General features: G+C 43.3%; 1 protein-coding gene across 2 annotated transcripts; it reads right to left on the bottom strand.

The window, feature by feature from the left end:
* Positions 1 to 7222: 7222 nt before the first annotated feature.
* LOC146989682 (stereocilin) lies at positions 7223 to 23159 on the bottom strand. Of its 2 annotated transcripts, XM_085762413.1 has the most exons (30): positions 23070 to 23159; positions 22524 to 22669; positions 21282 to 22424; positions 20694 to 20718; positions 20005 to 20584; positions 18328 to 19218; positions 18148 to 18210; positions 17925 to 18050; positions 17573 to 17739; positions 16992 to 17178; positions 16699 to 16814; positions 16345 to 16477; positions 16059 to 16241; positions 15747 to 15785; positions 15477 to 15653; positions 15149 to 15295; positions 14029 to 14087; positions 13767 to 13890; positions 13553 to 13635; positions 13319 to 13454; positions 12672 to 12874; positions 11727 to 11817; positions 11455 to 11626; positions 11163 to 11332; positions 10254 to 10409; positions 10015 to 10157; positions 9476 to 9624; positions 9118 to 9215; positions 7618 to 7765; positions 7223 to 7396 (listed from the first exon to the last, which is right to left on the bottom strand). In XM_085762413.1, the coding sequence occupies exons 2-30, from the start codon at positions 22621 to 22623 to the stop codon at positions 7308 to 7310; spliced, it is 5898 nt and encodes a 1965-aa protein (XP_085618539.1). In that variant the 5' UTR covers positions 22624 to 22669; positions 23070 to 23159; the 3' UTR covers positions 7223 to 7307. The 2 variants fall into 2 exon arrangements, with proteins under 2 accessions (XP_085618539.1, XP_085618550.1); XM_085762424.1 differs by lacking the exon at positions 23070 to 23159 and having other exon boundaries at positions 22524 to 22758.
* Between the last annotated feature and the right edge of the window lie 693 nt (positions 23160 to 23852).

The raw sequence follows: 23852 nt of genomic DNA, 5'->3' as shown, positions 1-23852 counted from the left end.
AGGAGCGAGGCTCTGTGTGATTTGCAGACTCGCTCCGATTTTTAAGCCCAGACGCCCGTGACCTCATCCGAGCGCTCGTCCACTCACTTTTCTAAACGTCAGCAGCAGCAGCAGCAGCATGAAGCGCCATGCACACACACATCGTGGCGAAAACAAACTGCCCAGCTACTTCACTGTTGGCGCGAGACGGAGCAAGAGGCCAACTGTTGCACCCGACCGAGTGGTTGTTTTTTCCTTGGGTGTTGCATCAGTTAAACGCTACCACATGTCACACTGTGATACGAGAGGTTATAACAGACGGAGAGCGCCGCCAAATTATAATCAACTCTGGTTTGATTGAACACATAGGACAACAGCAGCAGCCTCGTTACCAAACTCATCAGCATGCTCTAAAAAAGGAAACAGTTTACGCCTCATCAGTTTATTATTTACATTTTAATGAGATAAAAAAAAAACATCCGCAACTATACATTTATCAAATATGACCCTTGTGCTCCCACTTTAACGTCTTATAATTAGTGTCGCCTCTCACAGTGTGACACAGAAGAAATCAATATCTCCCTCACGCAGCCCTCAGGAGTGCGTCTGTCTGGGAAGTAGCAACCTGTGACTATAAAGTGACACTAACAATAGAGACTGTGAGTAAATTCATTAATGTGCCATAAACAAAACTAAAAATAACACCAGCGTAAAACCTCATAACGCTCCCCGGCGATGATTGGTGCCAGATATAGCTGCGGAGAAATACCACAGAAAGATCTAAAACCGCGATAAGGAGGCGCATGCAGCATCATGGCAGATCGTATAGAGCGAAGTATACGTAGTACAGATGTAGTACAGATGTCACAAGATGTATGTAGCAACCAGGGTTTATTACTGTAGCTTTAAACAAACAACATGTCCCTGACATATATAGCAAAGTAAAACATACACAGCCAGCAATGCATCATGGTTAACACCTGCAAAAGACTCAATTCCTTAATATGTTTTCATAATCAACCCAGCATCATGGGGTGTAGAGCAGTTGTACAGAAAGTGAACCTTTGCTGTAATCTTTGCGAGTATGCTGTAATATTTTTATAGGATTTTTCATTGTAAAACCCATTTAATGTTTAATGGGTTGTCTCTCAAAGAGCCTAACTAGATAGAGCTACTTGAAAACAATAACATAACCTCTCTCTTGCCTCTTCTTCCCCTTTTTTTTCCCACCCCCTCTGGTACATTTGTTGGTTTTGTTCCTCCCTAAATGCTGTCAACTATATACTCTTCCTGCAACAGTCAGCATAACTATTACTATTTCACCCAAAAACACTTAACAGTCATAATATTTTCTGCTCCACAAGCAACTCTAACTAGCTAATTCCCCCTTCTGATTCGACTTTTCCAGCGATAAGACTGAGAAGAACATGTGTGATTTCCATTACGGAGCTTGTATGGCGAGGAAATTCCTGCTCGACGTGAAGAAAACACGGCTACATGTTATGTACATGGACACGGCACCTGGCAGTCAATGAACAATGTGCTTTGTGTGTTTCAGAAGCATTGTTTTCATTTTTTTTTTAAACATGTAACTGCGTGTATGGGGCTCAATAACTTTGCTCTAGACTAGTGTTTGTCCATAACAATCAGCAGCACAACAGAAGGAGTCGAGCGAGTCACGTACCATAGTATCTCAGTGTAACATCTGCTGTGACACTGAAAATCCAGCGTTGGGTTACACTTTATCTTTTCACTTAATGTTCGTTCATATCAGAGCAGATTATGTTTCATCTGATAAAAAAAACGAGTGGAGAAGAAAGAAAGAAATGCAGATCAGAGCCAGCCAGCCACAGAGGTTAATAACTTCACCTCAGGCCCAACAAACAACAGATTTATACCCTGAATGGCACATTTATAGGTGCAGCTGCGTTTCATGGATCTGCTTCTCTGATATCAAAGTTGACTCATAATTAATCCACGAGTCACAGCCGTCGCCGCCTCCAATAACCACTGATACAGTGTCAGGCAAAAGTTTGGGCACCCCTGGTCAAAAATGTCTGTAAATGTGAAGTGGAAGATGAAAGGATCTCCAAAAGGCATGAAGTTAAACATGAAACACTCTTTTTTTTGCAATATTTTAAGCAATATCAGTGTGTTATTTTTGTTTTCTACAGTTTTTTAGAGTGACAAAGGGAAACAAAGCAGCAGCCTGCAGAAGAATGGGGAACCCAGGAGACTTGGGCTCTCAGATAACTTGTTTATCAGACAAGATATTTAGTACTAGTTTCCAAAGGGGGGGGTAGTACAGGTATACAGTACTAACTATGCAGGGTGCCCAAACCTTTGCTGTGGCCCCTTTTCCTTTTCTGTCATTTTTGAAAATGTAAAAGATGAATATATTATTGTCTGAAATGTAAAGGTAATGTAACTTTAAGCCCTTTTGGAGATCATTTCATCTTCCATTTGCGTAATTTGTTCACATTAACATACATTTTTGACCAGGGTTGCCCAAACTTTTGCATTATGCCACTGACTGTAAATCCAGAGTTTGGTATCAAAACGAAAGAAAAAAAAATAGGGGGTAAAGTAAAGTGTCAACAACAGTGTTTACAGGGAGCAGCAGCACAGATGAACTGCAGAACAGCTCGAGGGGAAAGGAGTAAAGGAAAGGAAGAAAAAAAAAACTTCTCCCCCCTCTCTGGCCCTTTAGCAGCAGCAGCAGCGACCAACACTTTATGAGCTCAAGTTAAGGGGTTTAAATAAATCAGCTGACAGGAGGAGTATAAGACCATGAGTTTACGGTCGGTGGACTCACCTCTCTCACAAGTTGTTAAGTCCGTGACGACGATGAAGATGAAGACCAAGACGACATCAACATCAACATGTAGTCATAATGTGGAGGAAGAAGAAGCTGGAGCTGGAGGAAGAAGATCCGATCCGATCCGATCCGATGTGCAGGATGCAGGACAAAATAATAAAACGCGTCTGGAAACTGAACCGCGCCAAAGCGATTAACGCAAACTTGCCTCGGCTTTCGGCGGTAGGCTGCGACCTGTCCGTCCGTCCGTCCGTCACACAGGTGCCTCCTCCCCCTTTTGCGTCTCTCCTCGTCTCTTCTTCTCACCCTCCCCGGACGAACATTTCATTTCTTTCTTTCTTTCTTCCTCTCTCACTCACTCACTCACACATTTTACTACTAGTTCCCACCCTGAGCGGTGTGTGTGTGTGTGTGTGTGTGTGTGTGTGGATATGTAGTCGCAGGAACAACCACAGAAACCGGACGCAGCGCAGTCGACGTCAGCTGGACGCGTGTGTGAGAGGGATAGAGAGAAGGAGAGAGGGATAGAGAGGGAGAGAGAGGGATAGAGAGAGGGAGAGAGAGGGATAGAGAGGGAGAGAGCAGCGTTTCCGAGCCGGTTGGGATCAATAATAAGACAACACACGGTGCTGTCCTGTCCCGTCCTGTCCCGTCCTGTCCTGGTCCTCTACTGTGTTATAATGTCCGGGTCCAAACTCGCACAGCCACGCACGCAACAACCAGCCCCGACGAACAAGTAGCTACTACCCAAAAAAAAAAAAAATACAGACGGAAACTTACAAACGGCTCAATTTCCCAGCTTCCGTTTTTTTTTTTTTTTTTTTTTTTACATCGTGCTCAACCCACCGGCGCTCGTTGGTTGTTGGTTTGTTGTTGTGTCTCACTCACTCGCACCGACCGACCGACGTTAGAAGAAGCGGCGACGGAGAAGACGACGGCGGCGGCGGCGCAGGCTCGGCGGCGGCGAGGAGGAGCAGGAGGAGGCGGCGACGGAAACACGGACAACCGGCGGGGATCGCTGGGTATAAATAGTCATGATAGCCCCTCCGGTGTACAGCTGAGTGGTCCCTCTACAAGCCCCAGGAAATACGTCACGGCAGCGCGGACAAAAAAGTGGAGAGGGAGGGGGAGACGTTTCAGAGCAACACCTCCTCCGTCCGGGCAGCGGCGCTGCTGCACCGCCACCTGCCGGCCAGCGGCGGCGGTGCAGCGGGGTGGGTGGATGGATGGATGGATGGATGGAAGGAAAGATAGATAGATAGATAGATAGATAGATAGATAGATAGATAGATAGATAGATAGATAGATAGATAGATAGATAGATAGATAGATAGATAGATAGATAGATAGATAGATAGATAGATAGATAGATAGATAGATAGATAGATAGATAGATAGATAGATAGATAGATAGACAATTCAGATTGAATTAGGCTAGATAGATGGACGGACGGATAGATAGATAGATAGATAGATAGATAGATAGATAGATAGATAGATAGATAGATAGATAGATAGATAGATAGATAGATAGATAGATAGATAGATAGATAGATAGATAGATAATTCAGATTGAATTAGGCTAGATAGATAGACGGACGGATAGATAGATAGATAGATAGATAGATAGATAGATAGATAGATAGATAGATAGATAGATAGATAGATAGATAGATAGATAGATAGATAGATAGATAGATAGATAGATAGATAGATAGACAGACAGACAATTCAGATTGAATTAGGCTAGATAGATAGATGGACGGACGGATAGATAGATAGATAGATAGATAGATAGATAGATAGATAGATAGATAGATAGATAGATAGATAGATAGATAGATAGATAGATAGACGTTTAGGCACACTTTTCTTGTATTTTTGTACTTTCTTTTTATTATTTAGGCTATATTGTATGATGTGTGATATGGACCTGTGTCTGAAATAAGGCAGATAGATAGATAGATAGATAGATAGATAGATAGATAGATAGATAGATAGATAGATAGATAGATAGATAGATAGATAGATAGATAGATAGATAGATAGATAGATAGATAGATAGATAGACGTTTCAAACATTCAGTAGGGTGGCACAACTTCACCAGTTAACAAGGTGCCATGGAGAACCCAGAACAAGGAGCTCCAGAAACACCTGTAACAAAAGAAGACACCTTTACTGTATATGACCCTTTATTTGAGGAGAAATAAGTGTTGTTACAAGTGTTATTGAAAAACATTCACTCTCGATATAAATTCACACTATTCCACTGATCGTATACGAAGGCAGTAGCGAATTGATCTGGAAAGTCAGAAGAGAGGATACTTGGACAACAATCATACAAAATACATTAACTAATAATGTAATAATGACAGAAAGAGACAATTTAAAATATTACACAGGCTCCATTAGGCAAGGCAAGGCAAGGCAGTTTTATTTGTATAGTCAATTTTTACAAACAGTTTGTCTCAAAGGGCTTTACACAGCATCATAACAACATCCTCTGCCTTAAACCTCACATTGACTGAGGAAAAACTCCCAAGAAAAATCATTTTAACAGGGAAAAAATTGGAGACAAAACATGGAAACATGGAAATGGTTAACAAGAGCAGATGAAGGCAGCTTCTGGTGAGCAGGAAAGGCAGGGAGAGCAGCTTAATGGGAGTATACTACACCTGTTTTCCTTTCTTTTAAAAAAGATTTGTTTTTATCGACAGAAGCTCCTACAGGATGTCTGTAGTGCGTAGGATGCACCCATAGTTTGCAACAGCGAGACCGGTCATATTTTACAGAAGAACATTTGAACATCAGAAGAATAAAAATAATGAAACAAACTAAGAATATTGCATTCGTTTTATACAATACCTTTTCAGGTGTGCTGTAAGACACAAGATCAATAATCCAGTGCCTTACCAATGGTGAATTTTCAGATTCCCAGTCACTGCAGTGCTAGCAAGAAAAATAAAGTATTTCTTACAGTAGTTCACATTAACAGAGACCGTTTTCTTTTTTGGGACAGATTAAGACACTGCTTTATGCCATGAATTTAGATAGACAGATAGATAGATGCCTTTATTGTCCCAAGGGGAAAATAAATTCTCACAGTCCATCATGTATACCCACCAGACAGGATCAGCAGGTTACAATGGGAGGTTATTAACTGCAGTAATTGCAGCGGGGACGAAGCTCTTATTAAAACGAGCCCATGTCCACCACCAGTGTGGGTTGAGGGGGGGTCCAGCAGGTCATCTGTTATTGTCCATGTGAGTGCGGCGGCTCTGTGGTGGAGCTCTGGGAGCTTTGGTGTGGGATGGTTAGTGGTCTTGGATGCAATGCGTTTTATTTTTTTGGTTTTGTTGATGGTGTTGAGGGGAACAGTACAGCAGGATGGGTTTAAAACGATACGAAAAACTAACAGTGGCTCTTACAAAACTCTTCCTGCCCATTACTTAAAGTTTGCAGATATTTTCGTGGATGTTTAAGATGTTATATTTTCAAATAACGTTGATGTCAGGGGACTGTAACACTGCATTAACATTTGAGGAAAGGCACATTGTAATGTCTGTTTACTGCAGGGTTTGTTTTTACATCTTATCACTTCTCTCTGAAGTGTTAATATGTTATTTGCCCACTGGTGCTTCTGAAACCTTTGGATACAACTGTATATGACAGCTCCATTACCAGCTGGTAGCTCACCCCTGTGTTGGAATAATACTATCTGGTCTCAGGTTTTCTGTGAGTCAGACAGTGTGTGACGAGGTAATTTAGCCCAGTTTTCATTATTAGGTCTTTCTATGGCAGGTGGCCTTTTCTGTATGTTGCTCACCGCCTCTTTCTCATCCCATTACCAGTTAATCTCTCCACTGGATCCATGTAATAAAGGAATAAAATGCCCGAACAATAATGGAAAAGCATTTGCATTCTGTACACACAACTGAGAGAATCAGAGTTTGACACATGAAGACCGGACCACAGACTTAGCCAAGACTGCAGGGCATTTCATAACTTTTGGTAGGCTGACTTTTTCACTTGTCAAATAAAAAAATAAATGCCTATAATTGCCTGTTTACAGAATGTCAGTTTGTATTAAATAAAATATACATTAGATATAAAAGATGCTAACAGGGCGCTAATGAAATTTCCAAATTATATCCTGAGGAAATTTCCATAGAGGTGTTTTCCTGATCTAACAGAGGTTATAAGGAGAGGAAAGTTTTGATGAAGCTCAACATCAGTAATTCAAAAAGACTTAAGATGTTTCATTTTATGTTTGTTTGTTTGATCGTACACCCTGTAGATTTAGTCAAATAAACATGGCGGTTTACTCTGATTGGTCTAACAAAACAGTTGTATGCATAGTACAGCTACATGCTACAGTGAGTCGTAATGCAAATTTAAGGACCAGCACAAGAGAAGGAGCAATAACCAGTTGGAAATATTTATTCGCAGTACAAATATGATGATACCATCAAGAGAGGTCAATGGACAGTTACATTTTGTTCCAGCATTTCACATTAGTTGCCATAACAGGAGGCACAGAGCCAGCGAGCAGAGAGCGAGGCGGTCTGTGTTCGGGGCTGCTGGAGCCAGGTTTCTCCCTATGGAGGCAGAGGAACAGAGCGTTTATCATCACCTCATAAACACAACATAAAAATCATATTGGTTGCTCACTACAGGAAAGTAATGTCATCATAAAGGAGGCTATATGCTCACAAAAACTTCCCCCAAATAGATAAAATGACAGTCGGAGGCTCGCTACTGTATGTGAAGGAGGTCATTAAATTATTTAGTTTATTTTTTGGTGATGATGATGATGCACCTCTCTGCTCCAGCAGGACGTCTCCTTCATATCGAGCCAGTCCGACCGCGTGTCTCTGCTCGACGTCCAGCTCAGTCCACTGCTCCTCGGTGACGGCCCACGCCTGCTCCGCACTCATCCACGACAACTGGACCGCACTGAAAACCACCTGTCAGACACAAACACACAGACACACAGGGTGAAGAGGCAGCATGCTTTTGTCAATTTTATAAAGGAAACTGTACAAATAGATAAATGACCAAACTACAGTATGTCTTTCTTGTTACTGGTCACGTATGTTTCATACGAGTCCACAGTTCACTTTGTCTAGTATGACTTTAGTTGTTTCTTGCTCTATTCCTGACAAGTCCATGTATTTGTGTATTCTGATACGAGCTACAGTTGCACATCAGACAAGCCTCCTCACTGTCCATTTTTAAAACTAGTCTTAAAACCCATATTTACTCCCTGGCTTTCAACTCCGCATGAGACTCTGCTCTTGTTTTAGTGTTTTATGGTTTGCTTTTATTTATTGTTTTGTTTCTAATTGCTTTTAAAAACAATCAAACAACTATTCTACTGTCTGTATCTGTTTATTTTATTGCCTTTAATTGTTTTATGTCTCTATGTACAGCACTTTGTTTTCAACTACTACTATAAAGTTTACTATAGTTGAGTTGAGTTGAGATATGTGTGCGCTCTTTTTTTGTATTTCCAAGTCATTACAGTTCTCCTTTTTTACTCCCAGGAATGCAGATGTATTATGGTGCTGTGATTGCTCTTGGTTTAGATTCTCAAGTTGTTTTCAGAGACTCTGAAATGTGTTTTGCTTATTACTCACTGACGGATGTGCTTAAATGCTGAGAGTGTGAAACTCGTAAATGTTTTGTGTCCACTTATTAAACTTTCCAAATTAAGAGTATGTGTGTATTTATAGAATTTTATCTTGATTATTTTTCTTGCACTTTTTAAAATATCAATTTTGATATTAAATGAGTACAGAAAAGTTATTATAATAACCTAATTTATCCTTTTTAATCAGGCATCACAATGAAATCAAAGAGAAAAAAAAAGACAGCTGTATGAGAGTTGCTAAAATAATGTGAAAAAAAGATTAAAATGAAACAACTAAAATATCTTTTCAGAATTGTTACTGGTCGTTGTCATGACGCTCTTCTGTTTGGGCGTCCCAGAAAGTCATGCCAGAGTGACAGAGAGGCGGCACAAACAGCACCAAGGTGCCGTAACTGAAGCAGCTAAATGGAACTGGGCCGTTGTTCTTTAAATAATTTATTATTTATTGACTCTTCTGCATCAGACTTCTCAAAATGTCTGCAGAGAATAATGTTTCCTGCCTTACTGTACAGATAATGGTTCGACTGCTGTTACATAAATCAAACTATCTCGTTAATACTTGCATCTAAGCCACTTAAAGAGTACTGTACATCTGTTGTGACATTAAATGCTGTTATGTTGATTATTTTGAATAAATAAACCCTTTAACACCAAGGTGAAACTCACTGCCAGCTTCTTCGGGGACATCAGGGCGATGGCTGCAGGGCTGAGTCCTTCCACTTGTTCCTGTACCAGAGCTGACAGCAGCAGATCCTCCAGGCCCGCTGGACCGAGAGACAAACACTGCTGTCAGATAATTAATGTTTCTCATATCAAATCAGAGGGAACGTTTTAAAAAAAGAAACTTCCCCCCCTTTTCACCCTCTAGTCTGAACCCTTGGGGATATTTCTAATTGTACCTATCCATCCAAGAGCTGTCATTTCTTTCCTCTGCCCTCCTCACACTCTTTGGAAGAAAAGCAATAAAGAAAAAGTTGATGGCAGAGAAGTTTATACCCCCAGGGACGTTATCTTAGTCCTGTACCTGCCAATGTCCCAATTTCAGTGAAGACCTCTGGTCCCCAAGCACTGACTGGACCAAAGGCCTCAGGGCTGGACAGTCGACTTGTCAACGCCTCCATCTGCTGCTCTGTGCACGGCAGAGACATGTCCCGCAGGAACAGGGAGGCCATGCTGCAGGTTGGAGAAAGAGATTCAGGGCTTAATGCCCCACTGAGGGGGTGTTAAACGTTTTCATGAGAGGAAATGTGTGCCCTAAATATGGCAGCAAGTGTCTGTGATTTCAATTAATGTCTAATTAAATCACTATAGGCCTCTTTAACAAGTGACAAACTCAACTCCTTTTCACTGCATGTGTCCATTTTTCCATTCATGTTGTCATTTTTTTGTGATTACTTTGGAATTATGTATGATTTTGAAATGTGTTCAATTGGCTATTATGGCTATTTTAAGCTTTATCAGTTGTCTGAGATTGCTTTGAAAAGGTGTTTTTTTAATAGTTTTTTTAAGTGTTGAATTAAAGTGGGATGATGTTGATGATCATATATTCAGTATTTGACTGACCTGAGATTGTAGGGATTCAGTTTCTTCAGCTCTAAAGGATACAGACCACAGATCAGATGACCAAATGCTGCCAGATCGACGACCGTTAGCTGCTCCACTTTCAATTTACGTTTCCGCATCACGCCCACAATCACTGCTCTCATCTGAAAAGAAAAAAGTAGCATCAGTACCGCACAGTATCCACGTTGAGTTCCTGTCATTTCCTTGCAGTTTTACACGGGAGGAATTCAAAAGTTCACCTTTTTAGGGCTCCAGTCCGTCAGCGTGCCCAGATGTGCCATCACACCCAGGTCGGTGAGATCTGCGTCCTGCAGCTCTCTCTCTCCCATCTCAGTCACCACGGAGCCCAGAGCCAGCACCTGATCCGCCCTCATCTCCTTCACGGGACTGAAGGACTGGAGGGAGTAAAGAACCAGAGTATACACTACAGGTGCATCTCAATAAATTCATGTCAAATAACCCCAACCAAGTGTTGAGTACATATAGATGGACAGACTTTTCAGATGGCCAACATTTCCATATTAAAAACGCTTCTTTTTTTCTTTTGTAATATTTACATTTTTCATTAAATGTAAGCAAGTTAATCATTACAATTAAAAGAAATTAAATAAATAAAGACATGAAATGTTTCATTCTGTATAAAGGATCTATATAATGTATTAGATTCACTTTTTGAATTGAATTACTGACTTAAATAAACTTTTCCATGATATTCTAATTTATTGAGATGCACCTGTACATACTGAAATGGGCCTACTACTCATAAAGGATGCAACAGCCTGTTGACTTGCCTTATATTTACATTCAAATTTACATTTACAGCCATCAAAAAAGCAGGAATTCCCAGACATTGATAATGAAATGTCAATTAAGTTACTAGGGGTGGCGCATTTTTATCAACAACTTTTATCAAGAACTACATTATGATCTGATGGGGACAACTGGGTGGTCGACAAAACTGCTGCGAGGATGATGCAGGTAACTGTTACAGACTAGAGTCTGTATAATGCATTGGAGAGAACAGGTTGTATTCATACTTGTGTGGAAGAGAACAAAATGCCTTGAGAGCGAATAAAAAAACCCACAAACGAACAAACCCAGACGTTGTAAATTTTGCATGATCTTCAGTGGGAAGAGTTTTTCCTGACCTGCCTGAGCTTGAGCCACAGCGAGCGGCGCTGCTCAGAGCTCAGCAAAGCATCCTGACCGAAATCCTCTACACACTGTTTCAGATCCTGCTGCGACATGCGGCTGAGCTGAGTGGACGACCACGCTGAGGGAAACGTCCCTCTGATGTCGGCACAGCTGGGAACTGGAACTGCTCAAAGAAACACAGGTGGATTCACTGCAGTGACACAGAAGCTTCCTCGAAACTCTCACAGATACAAATATATCACTAATGTGCTGGAGTGGGTATAACTTGTAGGAAAATGATGAAACCTTTTGCCCTCCTGCTCCGTGCTTTGACAATCCCTCGGATCAGAGTCTGAGTCTGCTGTCTCTGGCGATGCCGGTCCATGCACCGAGTGATACACACCTCGCCGACTTCACTGTGCTCCCAGCGCTGTTGACCCACCATGACCTGCTCCACTGTGTCTTTATTCAACACTGTCTGCACAGGAATAACACATTCACAAATAGCCAGGATTAATATCAAGAAAACTGCAGTATAGTGAAATTAACTATCTGCATGTTTTTTTTCGGGTGCTCACCAGAGGGATGGCGTTAATCTGCCTTGGTGAGAGAGAAAACACCAACCTGCCCAAATGTTCGACATCTCCAACCTGCCATTTGGAAGGATCCCTGGCAAATAAATCATAAATCTCACCACTGCTGCTGTTTGGAGTAGGTTAATCCCTGTTTCACTGCAAACCAAACCACAGCTCTAGTATCTTCAGGCGTGGGAATGTATTATAGACTAAACACAATCTGTTCTTCTCTCCTGTGTTTATTTTACTACTTTAAACTAACAAGTGCTGAAGGTGTTTTGTTTCAGCCTATGAAGTACTTCTTCACAATAAAAATGTCTTTATACTATGTGAACTGCATATGCGTACAGACATCCATGTCCCTTAGGGGTGAATCCTATGAGGTTTTTTTTATTTTATCTTTTATCCTTTCATCTACCACCATCACTCGACTCAAACATCAGTTTGCATTATTTTCTATGCATTTTGTTCATTTGCACTGAAGTAAGCATAAATAAGTAACCAAAGTCCCACCAGCCTCAGCTTAATTGTAAAATGGCCCCTAGCATGACTGTAGACTATTAACACTGTTTGAATTTGAAATGAAACATTTCCTGTAATTCAAAAGCCATGAATTCAGCCTTTATCAACAACATTTGTTATCAGATTAAACTATTGTAGCCTATTGTAGAGCCATTAAAAGCCAAACAAATAAGCATTTCATGTGCAGATATCTCATGATTACTGGCGTCTGCAATTGTTCGTTCAGTTTTAGTTGTTTGTTTTTGTTTTCAGTTTGTTTTTCTATGCTTGTCGCCACTATTTTCATACAAATGGACATCTTGATTCTCACTGACACCATAGTACACACTTTTTAAACCTGTATGTAAAATGTGGCATATATATGACTAGCCAATGTGTCATAACCAGGATCCTGTAGTGTTTTCTCCAGCGGATGTGATCTTTTACCCGAGTAAATCCTTCTGAGTGAGCAGGGCACTAATATCTCTCAGAGCCTCTTTGGGAAGACAGAAACCTCTCAGCTCCTCCAGCCGCAGAGCCAGAGCTCTTCTGTCCACCAGAGCCAAACTGTCCCGGTCCAAGAAAGGCAGTAAAGGCCCCAGGATGTCCAGAGCGGTGCCATCAATCTCCTCCTCAGCCTGAGAAGAGCCCTGCAGAGCACCACATGCACATAGGGGACCTGGATTACAAGGATTTCACACTGATATGACTTCACTGGTGTGAAAAGCTGTTGTGAGGATGAAACAGCCTGGATCTCTCTTTCCATCTGTTTCTTCTCCAGACATTTGTTGGTTCAGGCTTCTCAAGCTCACAAAAAAAAATACCCACTTTGTTCCCTTGTCCCCATTAATGTGTTAATACAAATCAAGTACGTGACTCACCAGCACTGACGCAAGCCCTGATTTCATTTAACCAGAAATAGGATCTCTGAGTTCCACTTTACTCTGTGTAGTCATGCTTATGGTTTATCATTTTAATTACCCTCAGGTTAATTTGGGAAATCTATTTTATCTTAATGATGTTTGGAAATTGCATGCAGCAATTGCGGTTTCTGATCACACTTATCTACCTAAAACATATTGTGTATTTATTACCAGCTCTGTTAAAGCCTTCTCAGCCAAATTCGCCTGCTTGTAATGTGGAAGTCTGAGGAAATCGGCAAAGTGAGCGTGGATGTGGTCCAAAACAGCTCTGAAGGAGGCGTTGGAGAGATCCTCTATCATCGTCACTCTGGAAAAGAAGAGAGCAAATGTAATTGTAATTGATGTAATATTTGAATTAACCATGACACACATCTGATAATAGTAAAATATAGCTACGCCGCTTACGGTAATGTCACAGCGAACCCAGAGCTCAAAACACTCAGGTCGAGGTCAGGTCGTTTCCTTATTTCCTCTATGATACATTTCCGCTGGTAACACAGCCAAAAACACATCTGAACCTGTTAGTGTTTTAATATTTTCTGATGGCAATATTCATTTTATTCATGTGTGAGCAAATCAGTCTAATTAATGCATATCAGAGATCGCGGCGAGGTTTCACCAGAGCAGGTGTCGTGCCTCCAGGCAGCTCACTAACAAACTGAAGCAGCTCTGCAAAATCGGTATCGTTGGTCCGAAGCCTCAAGAAGTCACAGCTCATTCCAGCAGCAACTTGACCCAGAGCCCTGTAGGTGAGACAGAGGCATTTGGCCTGAAAATGACTGAAGATTTGAGCCGTTTGTTTTTGGGTTTGCAAGAAAAAAAAAAGACTTATTGATTTAAACCACAAGTCTGGATGTTTGGGTCCAGTAGGTTCAACTCACCTCATTGACTTGCTGGTGATGTTTTTAAATTCAGAGGCTTTTTTGAACAGAAACTGGGCCTGTGCAGACAGAAAGTCAGTAAAGAAAGTCAGTATTGTGTCTGTGGTTTACGATCGATTGCTGGGAACAGGTCACTATGAGGATGGGTACACCTGGGAACAAACACACAAACAGTATTCCCATGTCGATACAGTACTGTACAATTGCTGTGGGTTTAATGATGACAAGATTTTGAGTTAAAATGTCATTTTCTGGATGTCAAGTTCTGAGAAAGAAGTTTTTACAACAGATTGTTGTGCAACTGCAACTCCATATTCTTGGTTTTCTTTTTTGGCATCACACTGTTGGATGCCGTCCACATATTTTTCATGCTCCTATCCTTCCTTCCTGCCAACATTAGACCCAAACTTCCATATCTTAGAAAAGATTAATCGAACCAGGACCAGAAGCCTGAACACAGATCCTCTAAGTAGAATATAATCGACAGGAAAACATTAGGTTTACCTGCTTTAGTGACCTAAACTCTGCTAATTTTCATTTTAAACAAAACTCAGACTGAATGTTTAATGAAACACTGGTGCTATATCACTCATGACACTGCACCGCATTAAATATGCTCTGTTGAATATATGCAGTGAAATCACTTGGGCTGAACCCAAGATCTGTTTGATAACTGTCTAATTTATTGGCCGGATCAGATTAGGCTCCATGTGCAGAGTCAGAGTGTGTTTCAGTTTCGCTTCTAAGTGAGAGAGGTGATCTTTATTGATTTGACTTTGGTCTTGTTAGGCTGAGGAGCAGAGAACAGGTGGTGAAAGCCGGCTAATACACTCTTGGCTGTGACAAAAAAATCCCTTTAAGGTAGCCATTATTAATTTATGCTACACTCCTCTACACCATTGTACTACATCCAAACTAATTAGCTTGATGGTGGCTGATGTGTATGGAGAATTAATATCCTGAAAGGCTCACGTGAAGCATATCCAATGAGTTGCAGATTAAAGGGAGCAAAGACCAAAGCTGGTTAGTTTTTCTTCTTTAGAGAAGGGGCCCGACCTATTGTTGTCGTATCAATGCAATGTTAAACAGTAACAAAAGCAGACTGAAGTGAAATGCTCACCTGCTGCGGCGACCAGAGCACGTCTCTGTTCGCGCTAATATCCCTCGTAATTGTTTCTCTATTCTCCTCTATCAGTTTCCTCAGAGGGACAAATGGTAAAAGGCAGTTTACCTGCCGTGTGATGTTCTGCACGTCTCTGTGTAAAGCCTGTTGATTATATACAACCAGAAAACACTTTTTTAATGCGACATTTTCCAATACATTGAAGGCTTTTTGCACAATCTGTAATAAATGTTGAGGAAAGGAATTAGTGACAGGAAATTATAAGGAGTTATGAAAAGATTGGAGAAGTGATAAGTGATGCACTTCAGACTGAAAGCTCTGTTACCTCCTGCATTGCAGTGAACAGCATGGCTCTATGACCAGGCTTCAGCTCAGTTAGCAATGTTCTCCAGCATTGACAGTGGACAATTTCACCAATCTCAGACCACTGGAGGTCTCTGAGCACAGCAGGGGACAGACCAGAGTGTAACGACTTCAGTCTGCACAGTTTTTCCACTGTGAGCTGGAAGGCAGAGAGAGACACCGAGAGAGGTGAGTGAGTGTGAGTGGATGATTGAAATTCTGCAGAGATGTTCAGAATTTTTTCTTTACTTACATTGGTGTCCTTGGAAATCTTGGATAATATTTGAAATGCCTGAAGAAAGTATTAAAAAATGGATGAAATGCACATAGAAAAATACACACAAGCATTCACATAATAAGAGCGGTGAAGTATTTTAGGTCAGGGCCACATACTTTACCAGTGATCATCCTCTTCATTGCTCTAGAGATTTAATAGCTAAATGTGGTTATACAGCCGCACTTGAAGCGAAAGTGAAACTTAGGCTACTGGTAACTAAAAAACGTCGGCAATAACAAGAAGTAGCTCATGAGAGAAAGAAAAAAAAAAAACACATTCCCCGCTGACCTGTGCTGGAGAATATGTGTGTACGCCTGGTTGTGAGAGGATGTCCAGGAGCTGCTGTGAGGGCAGAGACAGCAGGAAGGAAGCTCCTAACTGGGGCAGCAGACCACTGAGCGCCGACAGCTCTGGAGGAGCCATGCTGCTGACATTCAGGGCCTGAACTGCCGGTATCAACCAAGCAGACAACTGTCCACGAAACACAATGAAACAGTCGGTGAAGACACGGCATGGAGTAACAACACAGAAAAATAGAGCAGCAGTGATGCCAGAAGGAACATGCACCCCTCACCCTGCCGCTGGCACTGATGAACCCCTTGGACATGCACTGAGCCAGCAGCCGCCAGAAATCAGGGGACACAGCTGAGTCCTGAACGTATGAACCCAGTTCTGCTGGATCCAAATAACAGGAAAGGACTCCTAACCTGCAAAGTGCATAACCCTCACTCTTTATGATTGTAAAACAAATATAAAGACAAGCTCTGTAGTGTGCACTTTTTCCCCAATGCTAGTTAAAGTGACACCGAGTGCAGGACTGAAGCTCTGTATCTACATTAAAGCCTTTCTGTGGAGTTAGCTGTGATGCCACGGAGCAATATGCTTTCATGCAGCTACATATTTTATGTGTATAAACATTAGGTCCCACCTCAGTATGTTATCACCGGTCAGATTTTTCTTCTTGCTGAAGAGGGTCCGGATCACATGGCGCCCCCTCACACCATCAAGGCTCCCATTCCCCAGCAACTCCACCAGGGGAGCAAGCTGAAAGAAAGACCACAGGTTAAATGTTAAAAAAAACATTTTAAAAAAAAGAAGAAAAAAGCATTTATTTCCATTCAGTTTTGCTTTTAATTTGTCGTCACTGACATATGAACAAGATATACAGCAGTTATGTAAAGAAAAGAGCTTGCAATCAGTGAAAGTGAAATGACCTCTAACCTGTTGTGATGTCAGCTGCTGAAAAGAGCTGACTGGTAGGTAAGGCAGAAGTGGGAGGATGGAGCTGAGAAAGTACGGCGGCCAAGTAGGGACATCACCCACAACGCTCGACTGCAAGAGTCGTTTGACGAAGGCCTTTTTCTGCAGCGACTTCATCCCTGAGCTGTGGTCGCGAATGGCCGTCAGTCTAAAGAGCAACGAACAACAGAAGCTGTTTGGGTAACCCTTTAATTTACAGCCCATTAATTACGTTATTATGTCAAGAAATAGCCAAGAAATAACAAGTAATTGCATCATAATGTCTAGAAATAGCCCAGAAATAACGGTCAATTGCAAGGACTTGGCGGAGAAAAATTCTGGCCTTTCCCAAAAAAGTATGAAAAGCATGTGTAATCTTTTGCCTTTATGAAAAACATGACATAAATATGAAATTGGCCGTAATTTATAGGCTATTTCTTGATATTACTACGCAATTTATTGTTATTTCTTGGCTATTTCTCGACATTATCACGTAATTACTGCTGTTTGCATCAGGACAGGAAGTTATATCACAGTAAATGTTTCTGGGGTCAGTAACTCACACGCTGTCGTTGACTATTAGGGAAGCGGGGAAGGTCATGATGTCGGAGACGGACATAAAGGGGATGAACTGAGACATGTCCACAAACAGTTCTGGGGTCACTCGGGGGAACTTATGGATGAAAGCAGCCGTCATTGTTTCCATGGCCTGTAACTCTTTTTGAGAAGCCTGACAGAGGAAACAAAAGAGCAGGACGCGGGCTAAGTTTGGCTCTCTTTAACTATGCATGGGCCACGATGAGACAAAGATTCAAATAACTCTCATACAACACAAGATTGCAATATAAAAGAGTGCAACAGAAAAATGTCACAAATAACATCTTCATTGTTTTTGTTTGGACTTTCGGAGCAAACCTGGCTGGTCTCAACTTGTAACTGGTCCCAACTTTGATGCATATGGGAGATAAATCTCTTGACTGCATCTTTCTCGGCAGACATCACCAGAGTGCGAATGCTGTCCCTTGGCATCTGGAGGTACTCCTGGAGAAATAGAGCCATTAAACAACATATAAAGTTCAGTGGGGTGATGGGTTGTGTAATGATAAATGTGAACGTAGCGGCACGCGCCAGTAGCTACCTGCAGCAGAACCCTGAGAGCAGATGAGTTATCGTCTCGCTGGATGAGGTCCCACAAGACGGGCTGATGTGACAGCAGAAAGTTATTCACTCTTTGATCTCTGTGTGTGTGTGTGTGTGTGTGTGTGTGTGTGTGTGTGTGTGTGTGTGTGTGTGTGTGTGTGTGTTTAAGCTGTCTTACACTGAAGCAGCTCAGCAGGTCCTCCTTCACAGTGGCGTTCTGCTCTCTGCGCAGGAAGACCCCCAGAGTGTGAAGGACGCTCATCGAGGCCTCGGGCCGCAGCGTGGCCCAGGACGTGTTGTCGAGGAGGCTGGAGAGGAGGATGGCCTGACCGAAACCTTGCCTCGCCTCTCGTTCCCCCTCGTCCAGACCGGAGGAGAGGCCCACCATGAAGTCCAGCACTCGCAGCACGTACCCCAGCGCCACTAAAAACCCTTCACGCTCCCCTCCCTCGATCTCGCACACGCTCAGCTTGTGAAGGACGTCGACCAGCAGCGGCGCCGGGTCCACGCACAGCTGTGATGTGTCAAACTCATACGGCGCTGGAAGCATGTCGAAAAACCTCTGCAGGAAGCACTTCCTGCCCTCGAGCTCTGCCTGGAGATCGGCACAGACGTCGGCAAACTGAGGGTCTGACCTCAGCAGGTGGTTGTAGACGGTGGTGTTTAGACAAACGTACTCCCTCAGCCCGTGTGTCTCCCCGCAGAGCCGCAGGAGGGTGGCGTTGGTGAAGCTATGCACGGACCACTTCCTGTACTGACAAGTCTCCTCACCGGTGCTGTCGGCATGGGAGACGTTGAGTATTTTGGAGCAGTACGCCGCGGCCCAGCTCCCCTCTGGCAGGGACCGGTGAGAGTCGACGGACTCACTGCCGCACAGAGCTGAGATCAGGACGGAGTTGTTTGGCAGGAAGCAGTGTCTGAAAGCCTGGGCGCTGAGGGACCGGCTGCCCAGCTGAGCCAGACAGTCCTCATCCAGTCCCGGGTTTTCTAACACCTCACCTGACAGCTGCACGCACAAGTCGTCGATATTTGTCTGATTAAAAAAATGGTAGTCCTTTGTCGCTGCAGCCTGCAAATAGTAAAACAGCGATAAGTTAAAGGGATAGTTCAACATTTTGGCAAATTGGCCCATTGCCATAATCCCTTTAGTCATAGCAGTAGGTTTGTTACCTTTAATTGTCGCTGCAAGCTATTTTTAGAATGGCGGAGCAGAGCCGCGAGCTGCTCAGAGCTACGCTACGGAGGCTAATGGGATTTCTTGGTTTCCCTCATCAAACTCATCAAATACACAATCCAACAACTCCAAAACGCTCTGGTGGACAAGTTGTGACCTGCACATTCAGCACGCTATGAGATAATAATGAAACGTTACGAGACAGAGTTGTTTTAGAGGTAAATTCATGCAAAACCGCTGATGCGCGTTCGGCAAGCAGTCTCTGCATTTGCCTCGAAAACAACTCCGTCTCGTAACGTTCCGTTATTATCTCATATCTCAATGTGCAGGTCAAAACTTGTCCACAAGAGCGTTTTGGAGTTGTTGGATTGTGTATTTGATGAGTTTGAAACCAAGAAATCCCATTAGCCACCATAGCTTAATTCTGAGAAGCTCACGGCTCTGCTCCGCCGTTCTAAAAACAGCTTGCACCGACAAATAAAGGTAACGAACCTACTGCTATGACTTAAGGGATTATGCCAATGGGCCAATTTGCCAAAATGTCAAACTATCCCTTTAACATGAGTTAATAGAACTTGAGTAAAATAACAAGCATGTTCTCAGTTGCCTTGTCGTGACATGACACTGGTATTTATGGGAAGTTCCCAGAAAACAAATCAAATGCTCATCATTAATCATCACCTGATGAGCTCTCTGCAGCCAGAATGAAGAGTTGGCACAGACGGTGTTGTTGAATTCTTGGGCAAAGAACTCACTGCAGACATGAACCCAGAGGAAGTCGTCCTCAGCGGCCGACAGGTACCAGGCTGCATCGGAGCAGGTGGCGTGCAGGTCGAGCCCCATCTGAGCCACTGCAGGATCAACGGACCCGTTCTCCCCTTCGAAGAGTTTACAGTAGAGGAACACAGTGAAGTTGGAGACGCCTGTCAAGCCTGGGATGGTTTCATTACACGCTGCCTCCAGGATTTCTGAGTAGGTGGGGAACTCCATCACTTTCAGCCGGTCGTTACTCTCTCTTGTTCTTCCCGTTTGAGGCTTGTGGATCTGGGAGCGTTGAGATGCAGCAGCAGCAGAGGGTCGATGAAGTTTGGAGGCGGCTTGTGGAGCAGCTGTTTCAGGAGGCGAGTGGGCTGGAGATTGTTGTGATCTTACTCCATTTCCTTGTCTGGACGGACAGGACAGGAACGGGAGCGAGCTTGGCAGGCCGTGGGAATTCACGCCCAAAGCCTGGGTGTTCCAGGACACGTTGTGCCGTATCCCCCTAGATATGTATGAAAAGATGAGAGAAATGTGATTTTTATGTTGTTGTTCCCAACAGTTTACTAATAAACATGTGAAATGAAATGAGTCATATCCCTAAAATTACTCACCATAGGATCAGCTGTCTCAGGTCGCCTTCAAAAAGACAAATAAAATCGAGTATTAATTGAAAATCAAAGTTAATGAGTGGTGGAAAAAACCTCCTGCAGACTAGTGCACAACTAGGTCTGATGTAACAGTGCAGCTCAGCTGACAATGCCTGAGATATAATGTTACTGACATCAATGAGAGGATAAAGAGATTAGCCAAGCTAACAACAGACGCTTTCAATGACCACCATGATTATAAAGATTTTAAAGCAGTGTCACTGTCACATTCACTCCAGTATCTCTCAGGTGAAATGAGGGCCAAAACTATTAATTATTGGATTAGATGTTTTAACAAGAATGAATGAATGTATTATTATCATTATGAAAATTCAAAGCATGATCATGTTTCTCATAATTATCCTCTAAAACAAACCATGTAAATATGAGAGTGCATCCACACAGTGTTTGAAATGAGAAACCTTCATCAAACACCTATTGATTGTTTGCATGAATGCATAATGTACTTTGAACAGTAGGACATGAAAATAAACAGCAAGTTGTGATGGACGGTGCAAACATCCTCTGAAGCCAAATGCTCCACAAACTCACCAACTGAGCACCGGCCTTGAGCGTTGGGATGTGGCACCTCCACCAGGGTGCTGACATCATCAAGCAGTGCCATGGTAACTCGTGACACTTTCCTCCTCAGGTTACCGTAAACAGAACTGCCCACCCTGTGCAGGAGGCCCCTCCGCAGCCCGTCCAAACTCTGGACAAGAGCTAGATTCTTCTGAGCCAGGTGTCCTCCTCGCTCTCCTCCGCCTGAACGTGACAAAGCCTGAAGTAGAAAACTTTGCATGGAGTCTGGGTCTTCTTCCTCTGTGGCCATCATGTCATCCATGGAGGCATTTCTATCCAGCCCATCCTGCCTCAAGGCCTCGGGAGGGAGGCTGAAGGGTTTCAGACGCCCAAACGCGCTCGAGCCCTTGGTGTGCTCAGCTGCTTCTCCTGGTGGATGCAAACTGACCACAGGCTTCCAGTTGCGTGTTTCCAAGAAGCGCAGCAGCTTCTGGAGCCAGCTCACACTGAAGGCGCAGTCACCACGGCCCTTCAGAGCGCAGATGAAGCCCTGCAGGCCCGCGCTGGCCTGGCCGTAGGTCCCGCTGACCAGGGCCTGCAGCGCCGCCTCCAGCACGGCGCTCAAGGTCCTCCAGTTCTGGGACACGAAGGTCAAGAGAGGCCTGAGGGGCTGGTTCTCCGACAGAGCGATGAGGCTCTGCAGCAGCCCCAGCAGCCAGTCCCAGTGAGGGCTGCCCCTCAGGGATAAAAACCAGTCCTGCACTTTGACGCTGGGTCGAGGTGGCACGCGGCCGTTCCACTGGTTCATCGCAGCGTTTCCCTCGGACTGAAGGAAGAAATGCAGCACCTTCTCCCACAGCTGCTCCTCATCATCTGGCTCCGCCGGCGGCACCTCCTCCAGCTCGGCCCCCATCTCCTGGAGGTACATCGAGATGTTGTAGAGGAAGCCGGAGAGTCTGTGTCTGTCGATTGGCTTGTTTAATGAAGGCAGGTTCTTGCTGGGAAGGAGACCGAGTGTTTTCAGGCTCCCCATGATATTCCTCACCCAGGGGTGCACAGACTGGTCCTCGTTTGTTTCTGGCGGAGCTTTCTGTGGACTCCAAACACCTCCTTTACTCCATTTTGAAATAATTTCCCGAATAATCTCATCTCTCTGGTCCTCTTTACCACCTCCTGAAAGAGTCCCATTACAGGAGCATCATGTCATAAGCATGTGTTATAATAAAACATTCAGCCGTCTGTTGTGTGTAAAGTGATAGGTGACACACTCACCTGTCTTCTCTGGAGATCCTTGTCCCAGTAAAACAGCACAAACGACGATGCTTGTGAATCTGAGAGTGGCCATCCCTGGCCCTTTATCTGCCATCTTCATCTCATGCCAGCGTGCACAGTGACACAGCGGTGTCACATCTTTCTCTCTGCACTGCCGTTTGTCCTATATTGATTTCACAAAACCCCTGTGTTTAAATGGATGCTGTTTATTCCTTTGCAGTGATGGGATGGACTCAAGGAGTAAAGTATCCCACTTGAGAGGGGATATTAAAGCTTAATGACTGACTGCCACATCACCTTACCACTTTCACTGCATGGTCACTAAAACAAGTATCAGTAATGTAATTAACCTATGAAACTAGTGAAAGCAGGTCCAAAGGTGATGCTCAAAACACAGTTTGATTAAAAAAAAACACAGTTCTGAGTTTTAAAGACAGTTTAACAAAGGCAGAGATCATGAGTGATATGACTAAAAAAAACAACACAACAATTTGTACATTTTCAGTGACGACTCACAATAATGAAAATGAATGTAGAGAGAAAAACAATTTCCCTACTCACCAGCTGTTATAATCCCCTCATGTCTTATCGTATCCTCTCAAGCGTCTCCAACTTGGTGTTGTCAACACAGCTGACCTCTTCTTGAGTGCAACTCTGTTTCACCATCACTCTGTGTTTCTCTAGCCTACCTTTCACTCTCCCTCCACACCCCTCCCACCTCCGTCCCCTGTCTCTCGCTCCCTCTTCCTTTAGCTGTTTGGAGCATTTGAGTTTGGGGTTGTTGTTTTTGTTTTGTCTCTGGGGTATAGGCTGCTACTTGGTTTTATGTTTATTGAGTTTTCTCATGAGGCGAGCAATGGTGAGTCTTAGTATGGAGGACTATTTTATATGACAATCCTTTGAGTCTGTTTTAAGAGTTCACACTGAATCTTTTCTGATTTGTTTTGAAACATAATTTGTAGTTTAGAAAGAACTAAAACCATTCACCTGTTTCAATCTTATAGCTGGTCAATGTGTATCAATGTATTATTTTCCTTTCCCAGTTCATTATTTTGGCCCTTCCTGGGGCCACAGGAAGGTCACAGCACTCAGCTAGGTGCTCAAACAAGGTGAAAATCTGGATCAAGTTAATCACACCCGTGATATACAGTATATCCGATTCTCGAACCGTCCTATGTCTCCCACCGGCTAATTCTCTATTGAGCTGTCTCTCAGCTGGGACTCATCTTGCGACTGTGGGTTTGTTGGGGGTGTAGTCTTACCGACAGGGCCTGGCCAGCAGGACTGTGCCGCCTGTCACTGTTTGGACACGTTTATCCCTCGGTCAGG

This window comes from Trachurus japonicus, chromosome 3, assembly GCF_045865225.1.
Source record: "Trachurus japonicus isolate A0001 chromosome 3, Traja_1.0".
Lineage (NCBI taxonomy): Eukaryota > Metazoa > Chordata > Actinopteri > Carangiformes > Carangidae > Trachurus > Trachurus japonicus.
Note: the sequence above shows the minus strand (reverse complement) of the source record. Positions and strands in the feature narration are given on the sequence as shown.

Coding starts and splice junctions, on each gene's coding strand:
- LOC146989682 (XM_085762413.1), bottom strand. CDS start 22,623: ATGAAGATGGCAGATAAAGGGCCAGGGATGGCCACTCTCAGATTCACA. Junction 18,051..18,147: donor CTCTCAGGGTTCTGCTGCAG/GTAGCTACTGGC, acceptor CTATTTCTCCAG/GAGTACCTCCAGATGCCAAG. Junction 16,815..16,991: donor AGCAGCTGACATCACAACAG/GTTAGAGGTCAT, acceptor TCTTTCTTTCAG/CTTGCTCCCCTGGTGGAGTT.